Source organism: Lactuca saligna, chromosome 7, assembly GCF_052625555.1.
Source record: "Lactuca saligna cultivar CGN05327 chromosome 7, ASM5262555v1, whole genome shotgun sequence".
In the NCBI taxonomy this organism is placed as follows: domain Eukaryota; kingdom Viridiplantae; phylum Streptophyta; class Magnoliopsida; order Asterales; family Asteraceae; genus Lactuca; species Lactuca saligna.
Genome location: NC_136423.1, coordinates 144985761 through 145005116, shown reverse-complemented (window position 1 = coordinate 145005116; position 19356 = coordinate 144985761). Strand labels below are relative to the sequence as shown.

The following is a 19356-nucleotide window of genomic DNA, read 5'->3' as shown; positions in this document are numbered from 1 at the left end:
GAAAATGCAAGGGTTAGGAGAGATGATGCTGATCACCCATTCATTACCAAACCTCAAGCCCGAGTTTTCACCAACTATGAAGTAATGAAGTTTAAAGTAGGAGGAGTGAAAAAGATAATGCAAGCGAATGGGGTAAAGAAGAAGAAGATGAGGAAAAGGGAAATTCATGCAGCGGAAGATGATGCTATAAGAAATAAGAGAGAAAACTTAAGACGGACTTACAAGAAGAAGATACACGCTTACAAGACAAAGTATAAACCGCAAAAAGATTAGGAGTGCATTCCCGAGGCAGGAAAATGAAGAAACGTAGATGGGAAGGAGTCTAACTAACGATTCCTTAAAAAGAAGCGCTTGGCGGGAGGCAACTCGTCATTAGAGTTTGCTTTCTTTTATCTTTTTTGTTTTAGTTTTGTTTTATTTTCATTTTTAGGATTTTATTCTAGTCTTCTAAATCATCAGGCATGACTGCTTGAGAGTGTGTATGGACTAAGTGTGGGGTGGAATGAATTTTTATGACAAAATGATATAATTTTTGAATTTTTTTTTTCGCGACCAGACTCGCCGAGTCTTCCCCTGACTTGACGAGTCGGTTTTATTTACTAGAAAAAAATTAATTTTTACATCTGGTAAAACTAGGGTTTTTAACCCTAAAGAGATCATATTCCTCCCTTACTCGACGTGCGCCTCCCTTGTCTTCTCTCTCAAACATTCATCAAGTTCTACACTCTTTCTTCAAAATTCATGAATTCTATCAACAAAGGTACTTAATTTCTTCCATAATTTTGTTAAAGTCATGATTCTTAGATGATTTACGGTGTCAATTTCATATAATACCCGATTTTTATGTTTTATGGTCGAATTTTGATCGACCCGACGATTGACTCGCACAATTCATACGACTCGCTGAGTCGTTCATGGACTCGACGAGTCCAGTCGGGGACCCAAAGGAAATCTGTTTTTAATGTTTTTCTGTATTTTCTGGGTTTTTTGTTCTTTGTCTTGCAGGGACCATGTTTTCAAGAGGGCAGAGCTCAAGTGGACACCAAGGAGATTTTCCTTGGTTGAATCTGCTTCAACAATGACAAGATGGAAGAAGAGGCTGGCTGATGTCAGGAAGAATGAGGTTTATGTACCTAATAGGGTTGACTGGGATTGGTTAAATAGTGTCCGGTATGAAGAAGAGTTGGCGCCTTACCGTTTGAAGGAATTTACTTACGAAGGGGAGACAATTATATGTGATGGATGGAGCCGGGTTTTCAGAATTCAAGAGTCGGTGTATCGAGAACTCTCCTGGGAATTTTTCTCCATGGTGTCTTTTCAAGGAGGAGATGATTGCTACCACCCCACGAGTTGTAGTTTTTGTCTTGGGGGCAAATTCCATCAATGTTCTGTCATTGAGCTTGCATGCTGATTGGGGATTTATGACCGACCATTGGTTACTACTGCTATCTTCCGCGCCTTCTTGGAACAATCTCATAAGGTGTTTCCCGACGGTATTACGACTACTGGTTGGTGGAACACAATCACCAACAAAGTATATATTCCGAAACCGGCTCAAGAAGGGAGCATTAGGTCACCCACACACCGCCTCATACACCACCTTATATCCACTACAATCAATCAAAGGAAGGACGACGACAAGGTGTCCAACCTTGACGTATTTTATCTTTGGAGTATCATCACGCCCGACACCTTCTGCAACATTCCATGGTGTTTGGCCTCTTATTTGTCGGAAGGTGCGGTCAAGGATCACAAAACCTCCAAAATAACGGTGGCATGTTCTTGACTCGGCTAGCTAACTCATATGGGTTGATGACCCACGGTGCATGGAATTTGATGACAATGATTCCTGCCCCTCCCTTTAATCCCACTCTTTTTCGGAGGGAAAGAATTATTGAAGACTTTAGCGGTGGTCATTATGCTATCCCACGTGACGATCCGGTGATCGGGCCCGAGACACCGGGAAGGAGGGTTAGATCTAGACGTGAGCGGGAAGTAGAGGAGGAACTGCTGGTGATTCCGGTGGACAATGATGAAGTACCAATGGATTGGTACAATGTCGAGATGAGGAGGCTCCAAGATCAAATCGCAAGGGGTATTAGTTTTAGCAATGAATCCTACGTGCGGCTTTTTGACCATTTCCATAATCCACACATTGATGGGGGTCACTTTCCCTACGTTCATTCGTGGTACGAGGTCATTGATGCAAGGCGAAGTGGAGCTGGTGGGAGCGGGGCTGCACATGGCAATGATGAGGAAGAGGATGATTAGTTTTTTATGTTTAATGGAACAATTTTCAATTTTTTTCGTTTTTCTTTGTTTGGTGTGTTTTGAATTCTTGGTTGAGACTTTACGTTATCTGTTTGATGTTTTATTTTCCTTGATGACTTTCATATTTTGGGTTAGGAATGCTTGCATAAAGGGTTTAGAGTTTGAGAGAAAGAAAAAAGTTGAAGAGAGTCAATAAAGGGCGACGTTTAGAGCTAAGGTGTCGAGTCCGGTCCTAAAGGAATTGAGTAAATAATTCTAGAAGTTATGGGAAGTTCTTGAGATTTATCAACAGCTGGAAAAGTGCAGAAAGTTATTATTTTTTTTTCACCCAGAGATGACTCGCCGAGTGCAACTAACCTACTCGACGAGTCGCACTTTATACTTACACTTTCGAGGCTTTCCGCGACTATACTCGACGAGTCATTTATATGACTCGACGAGTCACTTATTTTTATACCAAGAAGACTGCTGATTCGATGCTGGTGGCTACACTACTTGACCATTTATTCTTTGCAATCAATTCCTGGAGATTTTGCACTATTTTTCCTGCACATTTGAAGCTACCCACATGAGATTTGATGTCCGAGACATGAATGCGTTGTTTCCATGGATAAAGTCAATTGAAGATGGAGTTGAAAAAAGATATCGACCTAGCGACTGCTACCCCAGGGGAGTTTGTTCTAATTCTCTCTACATTTCATGTTTGTTATTTTTCATGCATAACATGCAATGAGGACATTGCATAAATTAAGTGTGGGGTAAGGGGTTGATGTCGTCTTAGTAAATATAGAATCCTAATGTCCTAATTTAGGTTAATTTTTAAAAAAATTTGAATACCAAAAATATGACTTAGGAATTAATTTAGGAAATTTTGGTAAAAAGTAATTAGGATTCCATGTTAGAGTTATGTTGATGATTGCATGAACACCCAAATGTTTAGTTGAGCCTATATACGTTCTAGTGCATTTGTGGCTTCCTTATTCTAGTGAAATCATGGGACAAAAACACGACCTTGCTTAGCCCGAAGGATGCAATATGTTTAGCATCGTGTACCAGAAATGTATCGAGGAAAATTATTATCGTTAGCCAACAAAGGTTGAAGTTGAGCGCCCCTGCTTAAGCATGTAGGGGTTTGAGTGAAAAAAAAAAGTGAGGTACATGTAAAAAAAGAGAGAATTACAAGAGAAGTTGTAAGAATTTTGGAGCAATCAAGTTAAAGTATAAAGTGAAGATCAAAAGATCAAAATTCTGAAGATTCAAAAATTTGAAGATACCAAAAATTAGATCAAACAACAAGGTGATGAATTCACAAGAAATCGAAGATCAAATTATCAAAGAAGTGAGGAATTCAAAAGAGCTCCATAGTGGTATCATAAATTGTAATTGTCTAGATTATGTATGCTTGGGTTGCTCAACCAAATATACCTTGAGGGTAGGAGGTTTTCTGTGGATGGACTCGGAGGGATGCATAAAATGAGCATTGTTCGGGATAAGTGGGCGAATGTTTATGAGGATTGTGAGTATTTGGAGTATGGGGGGTTATTAGGAAAATTTTAGACACAAATGCATGCGTTACGATCTTGGCATAATGGTTGGGTTCGATTGGAGTTGTCATACGTGATTCTAATGTGTTAAAATTTAGTTTTTCCTGGGGGCAAGCAAAAGTCAAGTCTGGGGTATTTTGATAATTGCATATTTACTCTTATATTAAGCATAGTTTTTTTATCATTTATTAGCTAATTTATTGCATATCATGGACAAAAGATACTTAAAAGTGTTTGAATTGTGTTTTCAGTTCAAAGGTGAAGCTCGGAAGCAAAAGGAAGCAGGAGAAGCGGTTGGGAGCTCGGGAATTGAACAAAGAAGATAACCACCAAAAACAACACCTAGTCGGTGAGTAGGGTTGTCTACTCGGAGAGTCGCATCGAAGGCTCGAGAAGATAAGGAGAAGATAAAGACTCCGTGACTTACCGTGCATGGGAATCAAGTGATCGACTCGGCGAGTCGGACATGGACTTGACGAGTCGGTTCGCATCTATAAAAATAGCTGCCCAGATCGCCATTCAATATTCTGGAACCCTTGGGGAGAAGCAAGTTGCGAATCAGAGCCATGAGAGATCTGAAGAACGAAGAGACAACCTAGAATTCAATCCCGAAGGAGATTTGAGGCAAATTTACATCATTCTACTTAATCTTTTGTTTTCCATTGTGGCTAGACAATTAGAATTCGTTTTATTGCTGTTACCTACCTCAATCATGAGCTAAAACTCTTAAGCTTCTGTTTGGGGATACAATATTGATACTACGGTTTGATTTATGGTATAGTTAATTCAATGTTGGTGATTTTGTTGATTTTAGCTTGTTAAAGAACCTTATGTGTGAATAAAAACTATTTTTCTGTTAATACGAAGATAATTAAATAGTATGAACATCTTTTAATTGTCAACCTCATATGCTTATGTGACCACTTCATCATATGACTAGGATTAATGAACATGAAACTAGAATTAATAAGAAAAATGGTTAAATTCATGCATGAGCTTGTGTGATGACCATCAACAAGAAGTTAACTAAAGGACCAAATTAGTTAGCTATTACAAGTCTAAATTAACCCGAATAAATAATCTAGTGAATTAAATTCAATTAGACAACTGATCACTGTTTAAGTTAGTTTGTTCTCTAAGGATTAGTGCAGCGAACATGAATCTAATCACTTGAATCGGTAACCAATAGAAGAATTAATCCATTGCACTATTACCATAATATCAACCATATGATCAATTGAGTTGAACTGAACAGAAGTCCTTCCCATTATTGAATTTAGTTAAATCTTTGCTTTTCTAGTTTTTAGTTTAAGTGATAGTTAGTAAGTTTCTAGTCTCGTAAAACTAGAGAAAACCCCTACTTATTAAATAATTTAGATAAAATTAGTCTTTAGTTTTAATTTACCATTTCCTGTGTTCGATACCCTATTTATTTAGCTATACCACAATTGATAGGTCCACTGCCTTTGTGTGTTCATTTTCTAATTAAAAAGTAGGTTTAAAACTAGTTGAGTCCACACATCAAAGGGCCTCTATTTATACTGTAGGTTGCTAGGGTTTCGGTCTAAACCCTAATGGACAGCTTAGTCACCAAAATATGATGGATCCCCATCATAATTTCGTTCTCCCTTAGTCCATTAGGTTGCCTAGCCTAAAACTCAATTATCACACATTTGAAAGTTTAAGCCCCTTTATTCAATTAATCTCTTTAGTCACCAAATTAATTCCTAAATAATTTATGATCAATATTAATTAAATAATATGATTTCTCCTTTAATATATAATTCTTATAATTTATTAATAAATCAAAATATCTTCTCTCTCTCCTAAATAACTTTGTCAAGTTGCTTTGGTGAAGGCAACCCAAAAGGACCATGCATAACCGGGTCAAATACATATCAAATATAGTTACGGACTTAGACATGCACTAATCCAATAAATATATTATGGTTTTATATTGATCAGTTTATTATATAGTTGTACAATGTCCCTTTTAGCCTAGTTACACGGAATGTGGGTATTACGTTCTTAAGTTCGTAAGTTCATGAAAACGGTTGTTGATGAAGGAATTGAAGTGTTGAATAACGAAGTAAGTAAATCCATTAGTTAATTGATGGACTTGAAGTGTTTTAGAATATTTAAATATATAATTATTTAATAGTTTATTTGCTAATATATTAATTCGTCTCAATTTTACAAGAAGAATGAATATACAGATGTCGAGCTTGATAGGGCGCGTGAAAAATCGGATACTTATGTAATAAACTTTATTTACAAGTGATGTGTATTTGGAAACTACTTTTTGATGAATTCTGAATGTATTTTTGAATTTGACACTATAGTTTGTGTAATCTAGACAATAAATTTGTAATTTAGTTTGATTAAGATTTGGTTGAATGTATGTGTGTGTGTGTGTATATATATATATATATATATATATAAAACCAGGACATACAAAGTATGTCGTAAAACTATATCAAAAATCAAGTTGTACAGAAAATGTTATAATTTGAAGTTGTAAATGTCTGTCATAATTACAAAATGTTACAGATTATGACATTCAAAGTCAAGTGTGAATGTATCTCAAAAATAAATGTCATGTATGTATGTCGTAATTATTGGTCATAAAGGTCTGTCATGAATTTTATAAAAGGTTAAATGTCTGCAATTTTCTTTTATGAGATTGCTTTTAATGATAGACATTTGTCTATCATGTATATGCATTTACGACAGATATTGTCCGTCAAGAAAAGCCTCTTTTCTAGTAGTGTTAATAATTTTCTTATCTAAGAAAGTTAGATAGGTTAACGTTTTCATGTTTAGTTTGATGGGAAATGTTGAAAATGATATTTTTATTCCAAAGAAACTAATAAAATAGTTAATTTATTGATATAGTTAGTTATCTTGTTTTTTTGGCAATGTAATCAAAGGTAATGTATTGAATATGTAATACTTTTAGTTAAATAATAAGGAACTGTTGCAAAGGGTTTGTTAAAGACAAATATAGACACAAGGGCTTATTGATCTAACCTGAATCCAATGAATAAATAGCACTATTAATGTTGAAGCTTGCCTCTATTGGAACACAACTACACACATGGGTGCCAAAACACAACAAAAATCTAATATCCTAAAGTGAGAAATGAAAAGGAAAAAACAGATGGTGTTTGGGACTCATTTTTTGTGCATTACTCATACTATTTTATTCATATCATTTAAAGGCTACACTAACCTTCCATACATCATGTGGGATCCACAAAACAAAACAATTAAACTACTATTCTGTCCTAAAAACCTAGAAAATGGAGTGACTTCTTCTACCATTCAATATACTCTATAAGAATTGGTCATAGCTTTTACCATATCTTTTTATTCAAAATAAACATGCATAATAAAACCATTTGACCCATGAATCAAATGAACTTGAACTATAAGATTACCCAACATTCACCCTTATAATCTTAATGATCTTGACCCGCTTCTTCATCACAATAAAGTCGGTTTTTCATCTTTCATAGTTCCTGTGTTTATTTCTAAACTTTCGAGCTCCAAAAACAAAACCTGGAATATTTTAATTGCTATTGTCTGCTACTTGCTACAGACTTCTAGTTTGCTACTTGTTACAAACCTCTTGCTTGGTATCTTGCTTTTCCTATGGTCACTAAAACATGACCAAGCTTGCTACTTGCTTTTCTTTTCTTACTTGCTAACATACAACAAACATGTTGCTTCTTTCTTTCTTTCTTTCTTTCTTTCTTTCCTCTTTCTATTTTCCTTCTTTCTTCTTTCGGTCTTTTTGACTTTCTTCTTTCTAATTTGTTGTTGTGCAGCCAGTGTTTATGCTTGCTACTTGCTTTTTTCCTCTCCACTTGATTTTATAAAGTTGCAGTCGATCTTCTCTTTCTTGCTACGAACCACGTGTGAACCTGGGTGCTCTAATACCAATTATTGGATCAAAACTATACATATAGGTGCTAAAACACAACACAAATCTATTATCCTAAAGTGAAAAATAAAACAGGAAAAACAAAAGGGTGTGTGGGACTCACTTTTTATGCATTACTCATACTATTTTATTCATATCACTCAAAGGCTACATATAGCCTTCCATACATCACATGGAACCATGACGAAAATAAAAATTAGACTCCTAAAATTGAAAATATACAAATCGTTATAAAATTCAATATTAATATTAAAAAACAAAAATATAACCACAACCTTAAAAAAAACAACTAATTTTATAAAAAAATATATTTTTCTTAGGATAAGTTGATATATATATATATATATATATATATATATATATATATATATATATATATATATATATATATATATATTAAAAAATTTGGGCCCTTTAGAGATATGAGCCCAACAAAACAATTCTAACCTAAATACCTGACAAATGGAGTCACATCTTCTACCACTCAACATAGTCCCTAAGAATCGGTCATAGCTTTTACCATATCTTTTTACTCAAAAGAAACATGCATAATAAACCCAGATGACCCATGAACCAAATGAACTTGAGCAATCAAGATTACCCAACAGTCTCATTTGTGTAGTCAGGTTTTTCAAATTTCCTCTCTAGCTGTACTCTCTCTATTCTAGAGTATCATCTTCTTCGTGCTTTCTAGGGTTCTTATTTATTATCTTCTTGTACTTAAATTTGAGTGTAGATTAGGATGAGTGATGTAGTGAAGATTATTTCTAAAGAGTGAGAATGGTTCTGTAATAAGGTTTCCTTTGTAATACAAAACCAAATGGTTCTTCGATAAAAAGAGTTACAATGTGTATGTAAATCTATCTTTCTATTTAAAACCCAATAATGATTATTATTATTATTTACTTTTAATTGTTCCTTCCATATTTATAGCTAGCTAATTGGTAGCTTATAAAATTTAGGCGTTTTGTTTTGGAAAAAAATAAAAATAAATAAATAAATAAATAACACGTCTTGAAAAAATTCATATGGGAACCTCAAAGATAAATATTTGTGAAGGTGAAAATGAAAGAAAACATCTTTGGAAATGCTTTAATTGCAGAGACCAAAAGATGCCACGTTTCTAGATTTCACATGCGACAACAAAAACCTTTCGAGGCACCGAACTGAAAACATACATAACTTCCTAACTAAGCAAGCAAGTAAGCCATGTTTTTAAGAAGAATAGCTAGTCAAAGAAACCCAAGTGAAAATTGTCTTCCCTTCCCGTTACTCTAGATTTCCTACACTTGTCGTTTTAATTTATTTATTCCTTTTATATTTTTTATCATCTTATTCATCTGATTGAATAACTTATTAATTAGTTGACGTGCTTGATAAAATTTCACATGAATGACTAACCACTAAATCAAAGAAAATAAAATTTTAACCACGTTAGTAATTACGTTTGAGCATGTAGAAGAGAATTAGTAGAGTATTTAATTTTATTCTTAAACAAATAATTAAATAGAACATCGAATGAAGTTTAAGGAATTTTCTTTTGTTACGTTGCAAGTTGTCACATAGGGACGCTTTCTGAAAATAAAGATATTTTGATAAATAAATAAAGAATAATAATAAATTGAACTTTAAGTCTTTAATATTCGACAACCCTAGAGCATACGTTATAGTTATTTTAATTATCATTTATGGGGTGGACATAAAGAGAAAGAGTTTCCTCCATATAAGCTTGGACGCGTGTGTATCTTTCCACTAATGGTACACCTACTTTTAGCCACCCAAACTCCCAACTTTTCAGTTTTCAAACCCTCAAGACACAAATTCAATTATAAATACGACTATTAACACTCTCTTTATCTTTCTATATAAAATACTTCCATCATCATCATCATCAGCAAAACATACACTATCATAAACTGTTTCAGCTTCCTTCGTTCTATCTATTCAACTTAAACTAAATGACGAAGGAAATGGCTGGAAAAACCTTGTTTTCGAAGAAAAACAAAGTCCGAAATAAACTCGCCATTCTCCTTCACAGCTCAGAACCAAACGTTTTCATCACCACCCACCAGCAACCAGAAAACTCCGAAATCAATTTTAATCACCGCAGTAGCAACGCCTCATTACCTAGCCCTGTCATGTCTTCATGTTCTTCACCAGCCTCCTTCATGTCTCCAATCAACCATATACCATCACCCTACTCCGAATCTCCTTGGACTCTTCCTCATGATAGCAATGGCGAAGATGGTATCACCTACAACACTGGCTTGATCGGGTCTTTGATACGTGAAGAGGGTCATATTTATTCGTTAGCATCGTCCGGGGATATGCTGTACACAGGTTCAGATTCTAAGAACATTAGAGTGTGGAAGAATTTGATGGAGTTTTCAGGTTTCAAATCGAGTAGTGGATTAGTGAAAGCAATCGTCGTCTTTGGTAATCGGATATTTACGGGCCACGAGGACGGGAAGATTCGTGTTTGGAAGTATTCAGATAAGAAGAAAAAAGCTTACAAACGGATCGGTAATTTACCCTCGACAAAAGATTACATCAAGAGCTCTATGAACCCTAATAATTACATTGAAGCAAGACGACACCGTAACCTTCCATGGATCAAGCATTATGATGTTGTTTCTTGCATGTGTTTGGATGAAGAAACAGGGTTGCTGTATTCTGGATCGTGGGATAGAACAATTAAAGTTTGGAGGCTTTCAGATTCGAAATGTTTAGAATCTATAAACGCTCATGACGACGCCATTAATTCCGTCGTAGCTGGGTTTGACGGTTTGGTTATTACCGGGTCCGCTGACGGGACGGTGAAGGTGTGGCGGAGGGAGTTCGTCGGGAAGAGCAAAAAACACCTTTTCGCTTACACTCTTTTGGATCAAGACAGCGCTGTCACGTCTGTGGTGGTGAACGCCTCTCAGGCCACCGTGTACGCGGGATCCTCTGATGGACTTGTGAACTTTTGGGAACGCAAGAAACAATCGTTGTCACATGGCGGAGTTCTGAGGGGTCACAAGCTTGCAGTGCTTTGTCTTGCGACTGCCGGAAGCTTGTTGTTGAGTGGGTCGGCGGACAACAGCATCTGTGTGTGGCGGAGTGAAGGTAGCGGCGTTCACACTTGTTTGTCGGTCTTGAATAGTCACACTGGTCCGGTGAAATGTCTCGCCGTTCAGGATCGGAATGAAGATTATGATGATGATGATGATGATCGGAAAGATGAAGAATGGATAGTTTATAGCGGCAGTTTGGATAACTCGTTGAAGCTTTGGCGGGTGTCGGAAATTCTAGCCTGAAAAGTGTTACTATTCAAAGTTAAAACCAATCTAGATTGCCACCACGTGCCGCCTTCTGAAAGTAGAGATCCAAGAAATCTTGAGTTTTTATCGATTGAAATGACGAACATCACAATTTGTCAGTGGGGAGAAGGCTGAAGGAGAAATGTTTGATCAGATGTATATGGTAACCTATAAATGGTGTTGAAGATCGATCACCACCATTGTGTGTATCTATATCTCTATATGACACATTGTATGTATCTCTATCTCTATAGTCACCAACATAGATCCAAGAAATTGGAGAACTGCTTAGTAAAATGATCTACTTCTGTGTTTGGGGATTTTTTTCTCTCTCTATGCTTTCATTTCAAAACAATCTACTAACAAAAATTAGTCTCCTAATATTATTTAGAAGAATAAGTTACACAAATGTTCTCTATGATTTAGGGTAATTTACACGTTTGGTTCCTAACTTATTTTTTAAATCGGAAGGTTCTTACTGTTTGTTTTTGTTACGCGTTTGGTCTCTGTCTTAGTTAAAAAGACTATTTTTCTCTTGGTTTTTTAATTTATTTAGATAAACACACCCACAATCTCACCTCGTCACCTTACCTTATCTACCCCACTATTTTTTCCTATTTAAATAATAGTATTTTTAGGTAAGACAGGGATCAAACACGTAACAAAAACACAAAGTAAGGACCAAACATGTAATAAAAGCAAACAGTAGGGACCTTCCAAATTAAAAAATAAGTTAGAGATCAAACGTGTAAATTACCCCAAAGCATAAGAACCATTCGTGTAATTTACTCTATTTAGAATTCATGCCAAAAGCAATATTTTTTGAATTAACAAGTCTGTCGCTAAATTAACCACCTAAAATTATTATAATAATTTCAACAAATGGAATTATAAAAAATAAAAAAAAATAAAAAAAAAATAAAAAAAACAACATCCATCATTATACTCGTTTTTAGACACACAAATGAATATTTTGAGATTATTGATTGTTTTGATTGCCATACTTATGCTAGTGCTTGAACATCATTAAGTCACCAAAATTCTTTGTGGTAGGTGGTCCTTTTAGAGCGTTTTATTATGTTTTGTATTCGACAAGCCATTCTTTTGTTGTATTTCACTATATTAGATTTTTCAATTTCAAGTTTTTGTTATGCATTTGAAAAGATAGAGTAGTTAAACATCATTATATCTAATTTAATATGTGCTTCAAAATGTAACATGCGTAAAATGATATCAAACAGCTAACCCACCATGTTTTTATTTTTCAGGGGTTAATGATGAGGAGGATAATAAGGTTTAAATTTTGCCTATATTAAAATTTTAAGGTCTTTTTTATATATATTACATTAAATGGTAGTTATAACCGTTTAAATGTTGTCATTTTTACCATTTAAATGAAGGGAAAATGATTTATAAGGGTAAGAAAGTTTTACGAATGTTCAAAAAAAACCATTTAAGTTTGTCGTTGTTCAAAAAATACCATCCAAATAATAATATTGTATAAAAAATACCAATAAAATATATTGTTTGTTCAAATGTTACCTATGGTAACCGGCAGGTGTAGGTTACCTCTCTTATTCAACCGTTTAAAAAAAATAAAAAGGAAATGACATGGAGTATACGATCGTTTAACATATATGTGGGTTTTACCCTTCTCTCTCAACAACACGAAGATTGGGAAGGCGATTCTTCTAGGGCTCGATCGATCAAATATCCTTCAAGAAATTCTGAAGTCGGATACGTTCATGTAAGTTATACTCTTAACATTCCCTCTTTTAGCAAACGATTTTTCTTTTCTTGTGTCTCTTTTTGTGTTTCAAACACTGGCTTCGATACCCCAACCCTTCTAAATCAATCGAACGTTGGATATAGAATGGAGGTTTCTAGACTCATCGTTGATTGATAAAAATCAGACCATCACTTATTCTCATAGGTAACAGACCCTAAATCAGGGGTAACAAACCCTAAATCAGTCCGCATACTTTTGAACTGTGTTGAACATTCTTGGAAATTTTATTGTTTTAATTAGTCATATGTTCAACCTTTATTTATCTTATATGATTATGTTACTTGCTAATCATTAACAATGACCTTTGTAGTTGACTTTGGCCGTTAAAACAAGAATGTCGTTCTCAACAGATGGTGCATTGAGTATAGATGTTTTCCATAAAGGAGTGTTTGTTCCTAAGCCCTTGATGTACTTCAATCCTGATAAGACTTCTGTCACACAGGTAGACTTACGAAATATGGAGTTTAAGGACTTCAAAATCTACATCCGTAATCTGACGAAGGGTATGTGTCATGATATGTACTACTGTCTTCCAAATCGCGCCATAGTAGATGGGTTGAGGGAGCTGAGAGATGAAGATGATTATCTAAGGTTTCTTAATGTTGGATATAAAAATGGGAGAAGAATCAGTATCTACATTGATCACGACCACGAGCCACTTATGCAATGGATTGAAGAAGAGATAGCCGAAGATGGAGTGTACGGTGATAGTGATCCATCTTCTGATGATGTGGACTCAGTGATGTCAGATGATATATCGGTAGACCATGAAGTTGATGATGAGGTTATAGAAATTCCTAAATCTGTTGATCCGTTTTTATCCAAGAAAAATCTTATTCCAGAAGGAGGGGTAGATGAGGAAGTTGATGATGAGGTCCACCACTTTCCTATTCATGATCCTGACCAGAAATAGGACACAATGGTACCTGTATTAGGCATGAGATTCTCTGACATATATGAACTCAAGCAAAAGTTAACAAATTATGCTATCTTTAAAGGGTATGCATTGTGGTACGAAAAAAATGACTCAACTAGATTGTTAGTGAGGTGCTGTAAAAATAAAGAAGGGAAGGCAACTTGCCCTTTTAGACTATGGGCTACTCCAATGAGTAGTGAAGATTCATTCCAAATCAAATTGCTAATTGACGAACATAACTGTTGCAGGCAAGTTAATTCGGGGTCTATTGTGACATACAGGTGGATTGGGAAAATGTTAACGAATGACATTTTGGTAAAGCCCCGCATCAGCTACAGGAACATGGTTGCATTAGTTAAGAAAAATTTTGGTTTGCATGTAAGTGTTGGGCAATGTAGAAATGCCAAGAGTTTTGCACTAGATGAAATTTCAGGTAGCTTGGTGGGACACTATGAAAAGTTGTGGGATTATGGAGCGGAGTTATTGAGGTCTAATTCGGGTTCAACAGTCTCAATAGAAGTGAATCCTATGCCTGATTCTACAACTTACTTTAAAAGAATGTATGTTTGCCTTAAGGGTGTGAAAGATGGTTGGAGTGAAGGATGCAGGAGGGTGATTGGTGTTGATGGATGTTTTTTGAAGGGTATTTGTAGAGGTGAGCTATTAGCAGCTGTTGGTAGGAACTCCAACAACCAAATGTACCCGTTGGCATGGGCTGTAGTGTTAGTAAAAAACAAGGAAACCTGGAAATGGTTCTTAGATCTGCTACTTGAGGACATTGGGATGGGAGATGGCAGAGGTCTTACCATTATTTCTGACCAGCATAAGGTTTGTTCTTATAAATACATAACTTAGTGCTTTATATGTTTATTTATATGTTATTTTATATTTAATGTTAATATTTTCATCTGGCAGGGTTTGGTAGAAGCTGTTAAAGAAAGAGCACCAGCATGTGAGCATAGGCAATGTGCTAGACACGTCTATGCTAACTTTAAGAAGAAATACACAGGTGTTGAGTTTAGGAAGTTATTCCGTAGAGCTGCAAAGTCCACAACCGAGTCAGCTTTCCGATCTTATATGAGGGAAATCATTGCGATGTCCACACATGCTTATGATCACCTAATGGAAAGAGACCCAAAGACATGGTGCAAGGCATTTTTTGAGATTGATAGGTGTTGTGATGCTGCGGAAAATGGAATATCATAATCTTTTAATGCAACAATTGTAGAGGCCAGGAAAAAACCTATTATATCAATGCTGGAAGAAGTCAGAGTGTACGTGATGGAGAGGATGTACAAACAAAAAGGGAAGGGGGAAAATGGAACTTGGATATATGTCCTTCCATTAGAAGGAGGATTGAGACATTTAAAGAACAATAGAGGTATAATACTTACTTGGAATGCAACTTTTTTTTATTTGAAATTACTTACTTTATACCATTTCATCATAGGTATTCGGATGTTACTCCAAGTGGTCCGCAGATATATGAAGTGAGACAATTACATGAGGTTTATGCAGTTGACTTGGACCAAAGAACCTGTGGGTGTAGAGCATGGCAGTTGACTGGTATACCATGTGTACATGGTATTGCTGCAATCTTGTTTTTGAATGGGAATGCAGAGGAGTATGTTGCAGTTGGGTTCACAACGAATATGTTTGGAAGTTGCTATAGATATAACGTGAAACCAACTAATGGAGCTGACATGTGGCTGGAAACAGGTCTTCAAAGCATCTTGCCACCAAGGCGTAGTAGAATGCCCGGGAGACCAAAAGTGAACAAAAAGAAATGTCGTACAGAAAAAGAAGGAAAACATACTGTTAGCAAGAAGGGGGGCATTCCAAAATGTGGTAATTGTCATCAAGAAGGTCACAACAGGAGACGATTCCATTCCTAATTACAATCTTTCTTTATTAAGATTTTGACACTAATAATTTTTTTTGCTTTACAGATGAACAACTACCTGAGGAGGTTGGGTCTGAAGAAGTAGTGGTTGCTGAGGAGGTTGGGGCTGAAGAAGAAGTGGTTGCTGAGGAGGTTAGGGCTGAAGAAGAAGTCATTGCCGAGGAGGCTGGGGTTGAAGAACAAGTGGCTGCTGAGGAGGTTGGGGTTGAAGAAGAAGTGGTTGTTGAGGAAGTTTTTGAACAAATGGTGGCTGATGAGCAACCAAATGAGGAGCAAGCAGCTGAACATGTAGTTGCTCAACATGTACAAGTTGTTGCTAAAAAGTGTAATAGGAGAAAGGGTGGTCCTTCTCAGAGGATCACAAAGCTTAAGTTGATGAGAAAGGTGGTTACAAAAGATGGAAGTGGGTCAAGTATTGATAATCCAGTCACCTTAATCTAGGATATTAGCTTTTGTTTAAATTATGCCAAAAACTATAAAATGGCACATCTTTTGGTGCTTAGTGCACACTAAAAACAATTAAATATTGTAAGGGCTCCACTTTTGGTGCCTTGTGCACACTTACCAACATTTAGTGCTAAATGCACATGTTTTGAATGAATATTACTTACTGTTTATGCCCTTTAAATTGTTTGTACATCTACTGTTTTATCACTTACTGTCCATATATTGTTGTTTGTTGCTTTGAAAAATTGTGATTTTAATAGTTATTTTACCAATCCTTTGTTTGGGTATAATGTGACCAATACTTTGTTTGAGCATGAGGTGGGAAAGAAATAATAACGTACAAATTGATAGTGTGATGCTATTTCAGAAATGGTGTTTTGGTCATTTACTTCACTACATCAATACTAATATTTGGCCATTGAATCATATATTTTTTTGACAACTGCTTTATCATTTTCTGTAATTAGGTTTTGTGTTACCAAAATCACTCCCAAATTTTCGAATTTGTCCATAAGAAGATGGAAGCTTCACTAGTTTCGCCAAAAATGCAACAAAAATGACCAAAATACCCCTGTTTTTAGTTTCGCCAAAAATGCAACAAGAATGACCAAACTACCCCTGTTTTTAGTTTCGCCAAAAATGCAACAAGAATGACCAAACTACCCCTGTTTTTAGTTTCGCCAAAAATGCAACAAGAATGACCAAACTACCCCTGTTTCTAAATTAATGACCAAGATGCCTATGTTTCGAAATTAATGACCAAAATACCCCTGTTATAGCAGACATGTGTGAGGGGTTGCATGTGGTTCTATATCATTGAATAAAAGTTCATTGCTATTTCTCCTCCATTATAATGGCTTGATGACAGTTATACCATCCATACAAACAACCATTATATACTAAAAGGACAATGATATTTCTTCTAAACATTGTTAAAAGCAAAGTCAAACTACAAAAAGTACATTGATATTTCTTCTAACATTGTTAAAAGGGAAATCAAAGTGAAACTACAACTTACCATACATACTAAAAGAAGTAAATTGCAATGAATTAAATATATATACTACATCATTAATTTCACTAAAAACACAACAAAAATCATGATTATGAACCACTTCTGAAATCGTAATTTCCTACTCATTTGTGTCAATTCCTTACTTAAAGTAATATATTCCTTCTTTGCTATCCCTTTGTGCTCATTGAAATCTTTTTCCAAAATTGATATCCTCACTTCAATGGAATCTACTTTTATTTCTGTTTCATCTCTCTTATTCGTGTTTCTTACTCCTTCATCATCATCAACCCATTTCCAAAGAGAACAATTTGGTGTGTTTGGATCCTTCATATGCAGAAAAAAAAATACCATCTGAAGAGGGGAAACGACATTAACTAAGGAAGTATGTATACAAAAGGTATGATAACTTACCAGTCGGTTGGGACAAACCCTAAATTTTTTCCCAGGATTCTTTTTAGTGGTTAAAGTCCAAATTTGTGATGGGAACCCACAACCACAAGGGTATGAATCATCAACCATCTTATTTGTCTTTGAAACGTTAGAGCTTGAGGATGAGATTATGGATTTGGCAGAACAAGATGAAGCCATTAAGATGCTGACGAAGGAGACGGTGCAGGAGAGAAACCAGTAGTGCTCGTCCCTTATTATGCAAAAGCCCTAATTCGTTTTCAAGAAAAACATATAAATGTCATGTCATTAATTTTAAGCCACATCAACAATTTTTTAATCCTACTCATCAAGTAACCTACAACAACCGATTACCATAGGTAACATTTGAACAAATAGTATATTTTATTGGTATTTTTTATACAATATTGTTATTTGGATGATAGTTTTTGAACGATGAAAACTTAGATGGTTTTTTTTTGAACATTTGTGAAACTTTCTTACCCTTATAAGTCATTTTCCCTTAAATGAACAAAATTTAAATGATTATAACAACTATAATGATTATAACAATTATATTGGTGTAATATGTACATAAAAGATCTTAAGAAAAACCTTTTTACCTTCCTAGGTCATTAACCATTAGAAGTTTTTAGAATAATTACATAAAAGAACCTTATGATTTACCATTTAGTGATCTTGATATTGATGGTTTTGTGGTTTCAATTTTCATTGCATGGTTGTTTGTAAGGACTTAAATATCATTTTTAATATTTTCATCATGTCATTTAACTTTTTTACAATTTATATTAGTATCGAGTTTGATGGTTTCATCATTTCATATTCTCTTTTTAGTCGTTATATTATACATAACCAACAGTTTCAATTGAAAGGTTACATAACAATTTTTTGACATTAAAAAAACTAATACTAGTCAAAGTCTTAATGATTAAGGCTATGTTTGACGTGCCACAGATAGCTGATAAGCTAATTTATTTTTTGAGATAATTTAATTTTCAATGTTTGGCATGCCAAAAAAGTAACTTATAAACTAGCGTTTTAAATAACTATTTTTGATTAATTTTTTAAAATTTTCCAAATATATCCCTTAAATAATATTAGAAAACATATTTTTAAATGCTCTTTTACGTGATTATATAAATTTTAGATAGCAGCCAGTGGCGAAGCTAGTGTCAAACAAAAGAGGTATCTCCGTTAAAAAATTCATGCAACATACAATAAGAAAAAAAAATCAGAAAAAATTACACCATTGAAATTTTTTTGAGGGCCACCTGGGCCACCTCGGGATGTAAACTAAATATGTCAATGTTATCAAATACTTTTACCAAACGTTATTTTTTACTAGTTTGTTTTTTATATAATAACTACTTTTCAGCTAACCACTAATTTTTCAAGTAGTACATCAAACATAGCCTAAACCATAAAAAAAAGTTCTTATGATTATTAAATAAAAAAAATATCCTTGAGGATGAAGCCAATTTATATTTTATTTGATTTAAGTTTTCATTATTCCCTGTTCACCCTTTTCTTGTTATTTGGAAACACCTATGTTGATCTTGTATCTCTAATCTCTTTTAGAAGGGTTAATGACCTAGAAGCATAATAAGGTTTCAAAATTGTTTACATTAGGTCCTTAAGATTTTTTTTACATATTACACCAACATGGTTGTTATAACCATTTAAATATCGTCAATATAATGTTTAAAGAGACGATTTTTAAACGGTTGTAACAACCATAATGTGATATGTACAAAAAAGACCTTAGGGACCTAATATAGACAAATTTAAAACTTTGTTACTCTCCTAGGTCATTAA

The 19356-nt window shown here is 34.7% G+C and overlaps 1 protein-coding gene across 3 annotated transcripts; it reads left to right on the top strand.

Moving 5' to 3' along the window:
* The first annotated feature begins 9608 nt into the window (after positions 1 to 9608).
* Positions 9609 to 16260, top strand: LOC145004830 (protein JINGUBANG-like). Of its 3 annotated transcripts, XR_013662457.1 has the most exons (5): positions 11060 to 11295; positions 12332 to 14596; positions 14684 to 15149; positions 15219 to 15634; positions 15718 to 16260. XR_013662457.1 is itself a non-coding variant. In XM_078963837.1 (1 exon), exon 1 carries the CDS (start codon positions 9720 to 9722, stop codon positions 11058 to 11060), a length of 1341 nt encoding a protein of 446 aa, XP_078819963.1. In that variant the 5' UTR covers positions 9609 to 9719; the 3' UTR covers positions 11061 to 11397. The 3 variants fall into 3 exon arrangements, 1 of the variants encoding a protein (XP_078819963.1); XR_013662456.1 differs by lacking the exons at positions 14684 to 15149; positions 15219 to 15634; positions 15718 to 16260 and having other exon boundaries at positions 9609 to 11295; positions 12332 to 12487; XM_078963837.1 differs by lacking the exons at positions 12332 to 14596; positions 14684 to 15149; positions 15219 to 15634; positions 15718 to 16260 and having other exon boundaries at positions 9609 to 11397.
* Positions 16261 to 19356: the final 3096 nt, after the last annotated feature.

Coding starts and splice junctions, on each gene's coding strand:
- LOC145004830 (XM_078963837.1), top strand. CDS start 9,720: ATGACGAAGGAAATGGCTGGAAAAACCTTGTTTTCGAAGAAAAACAAA.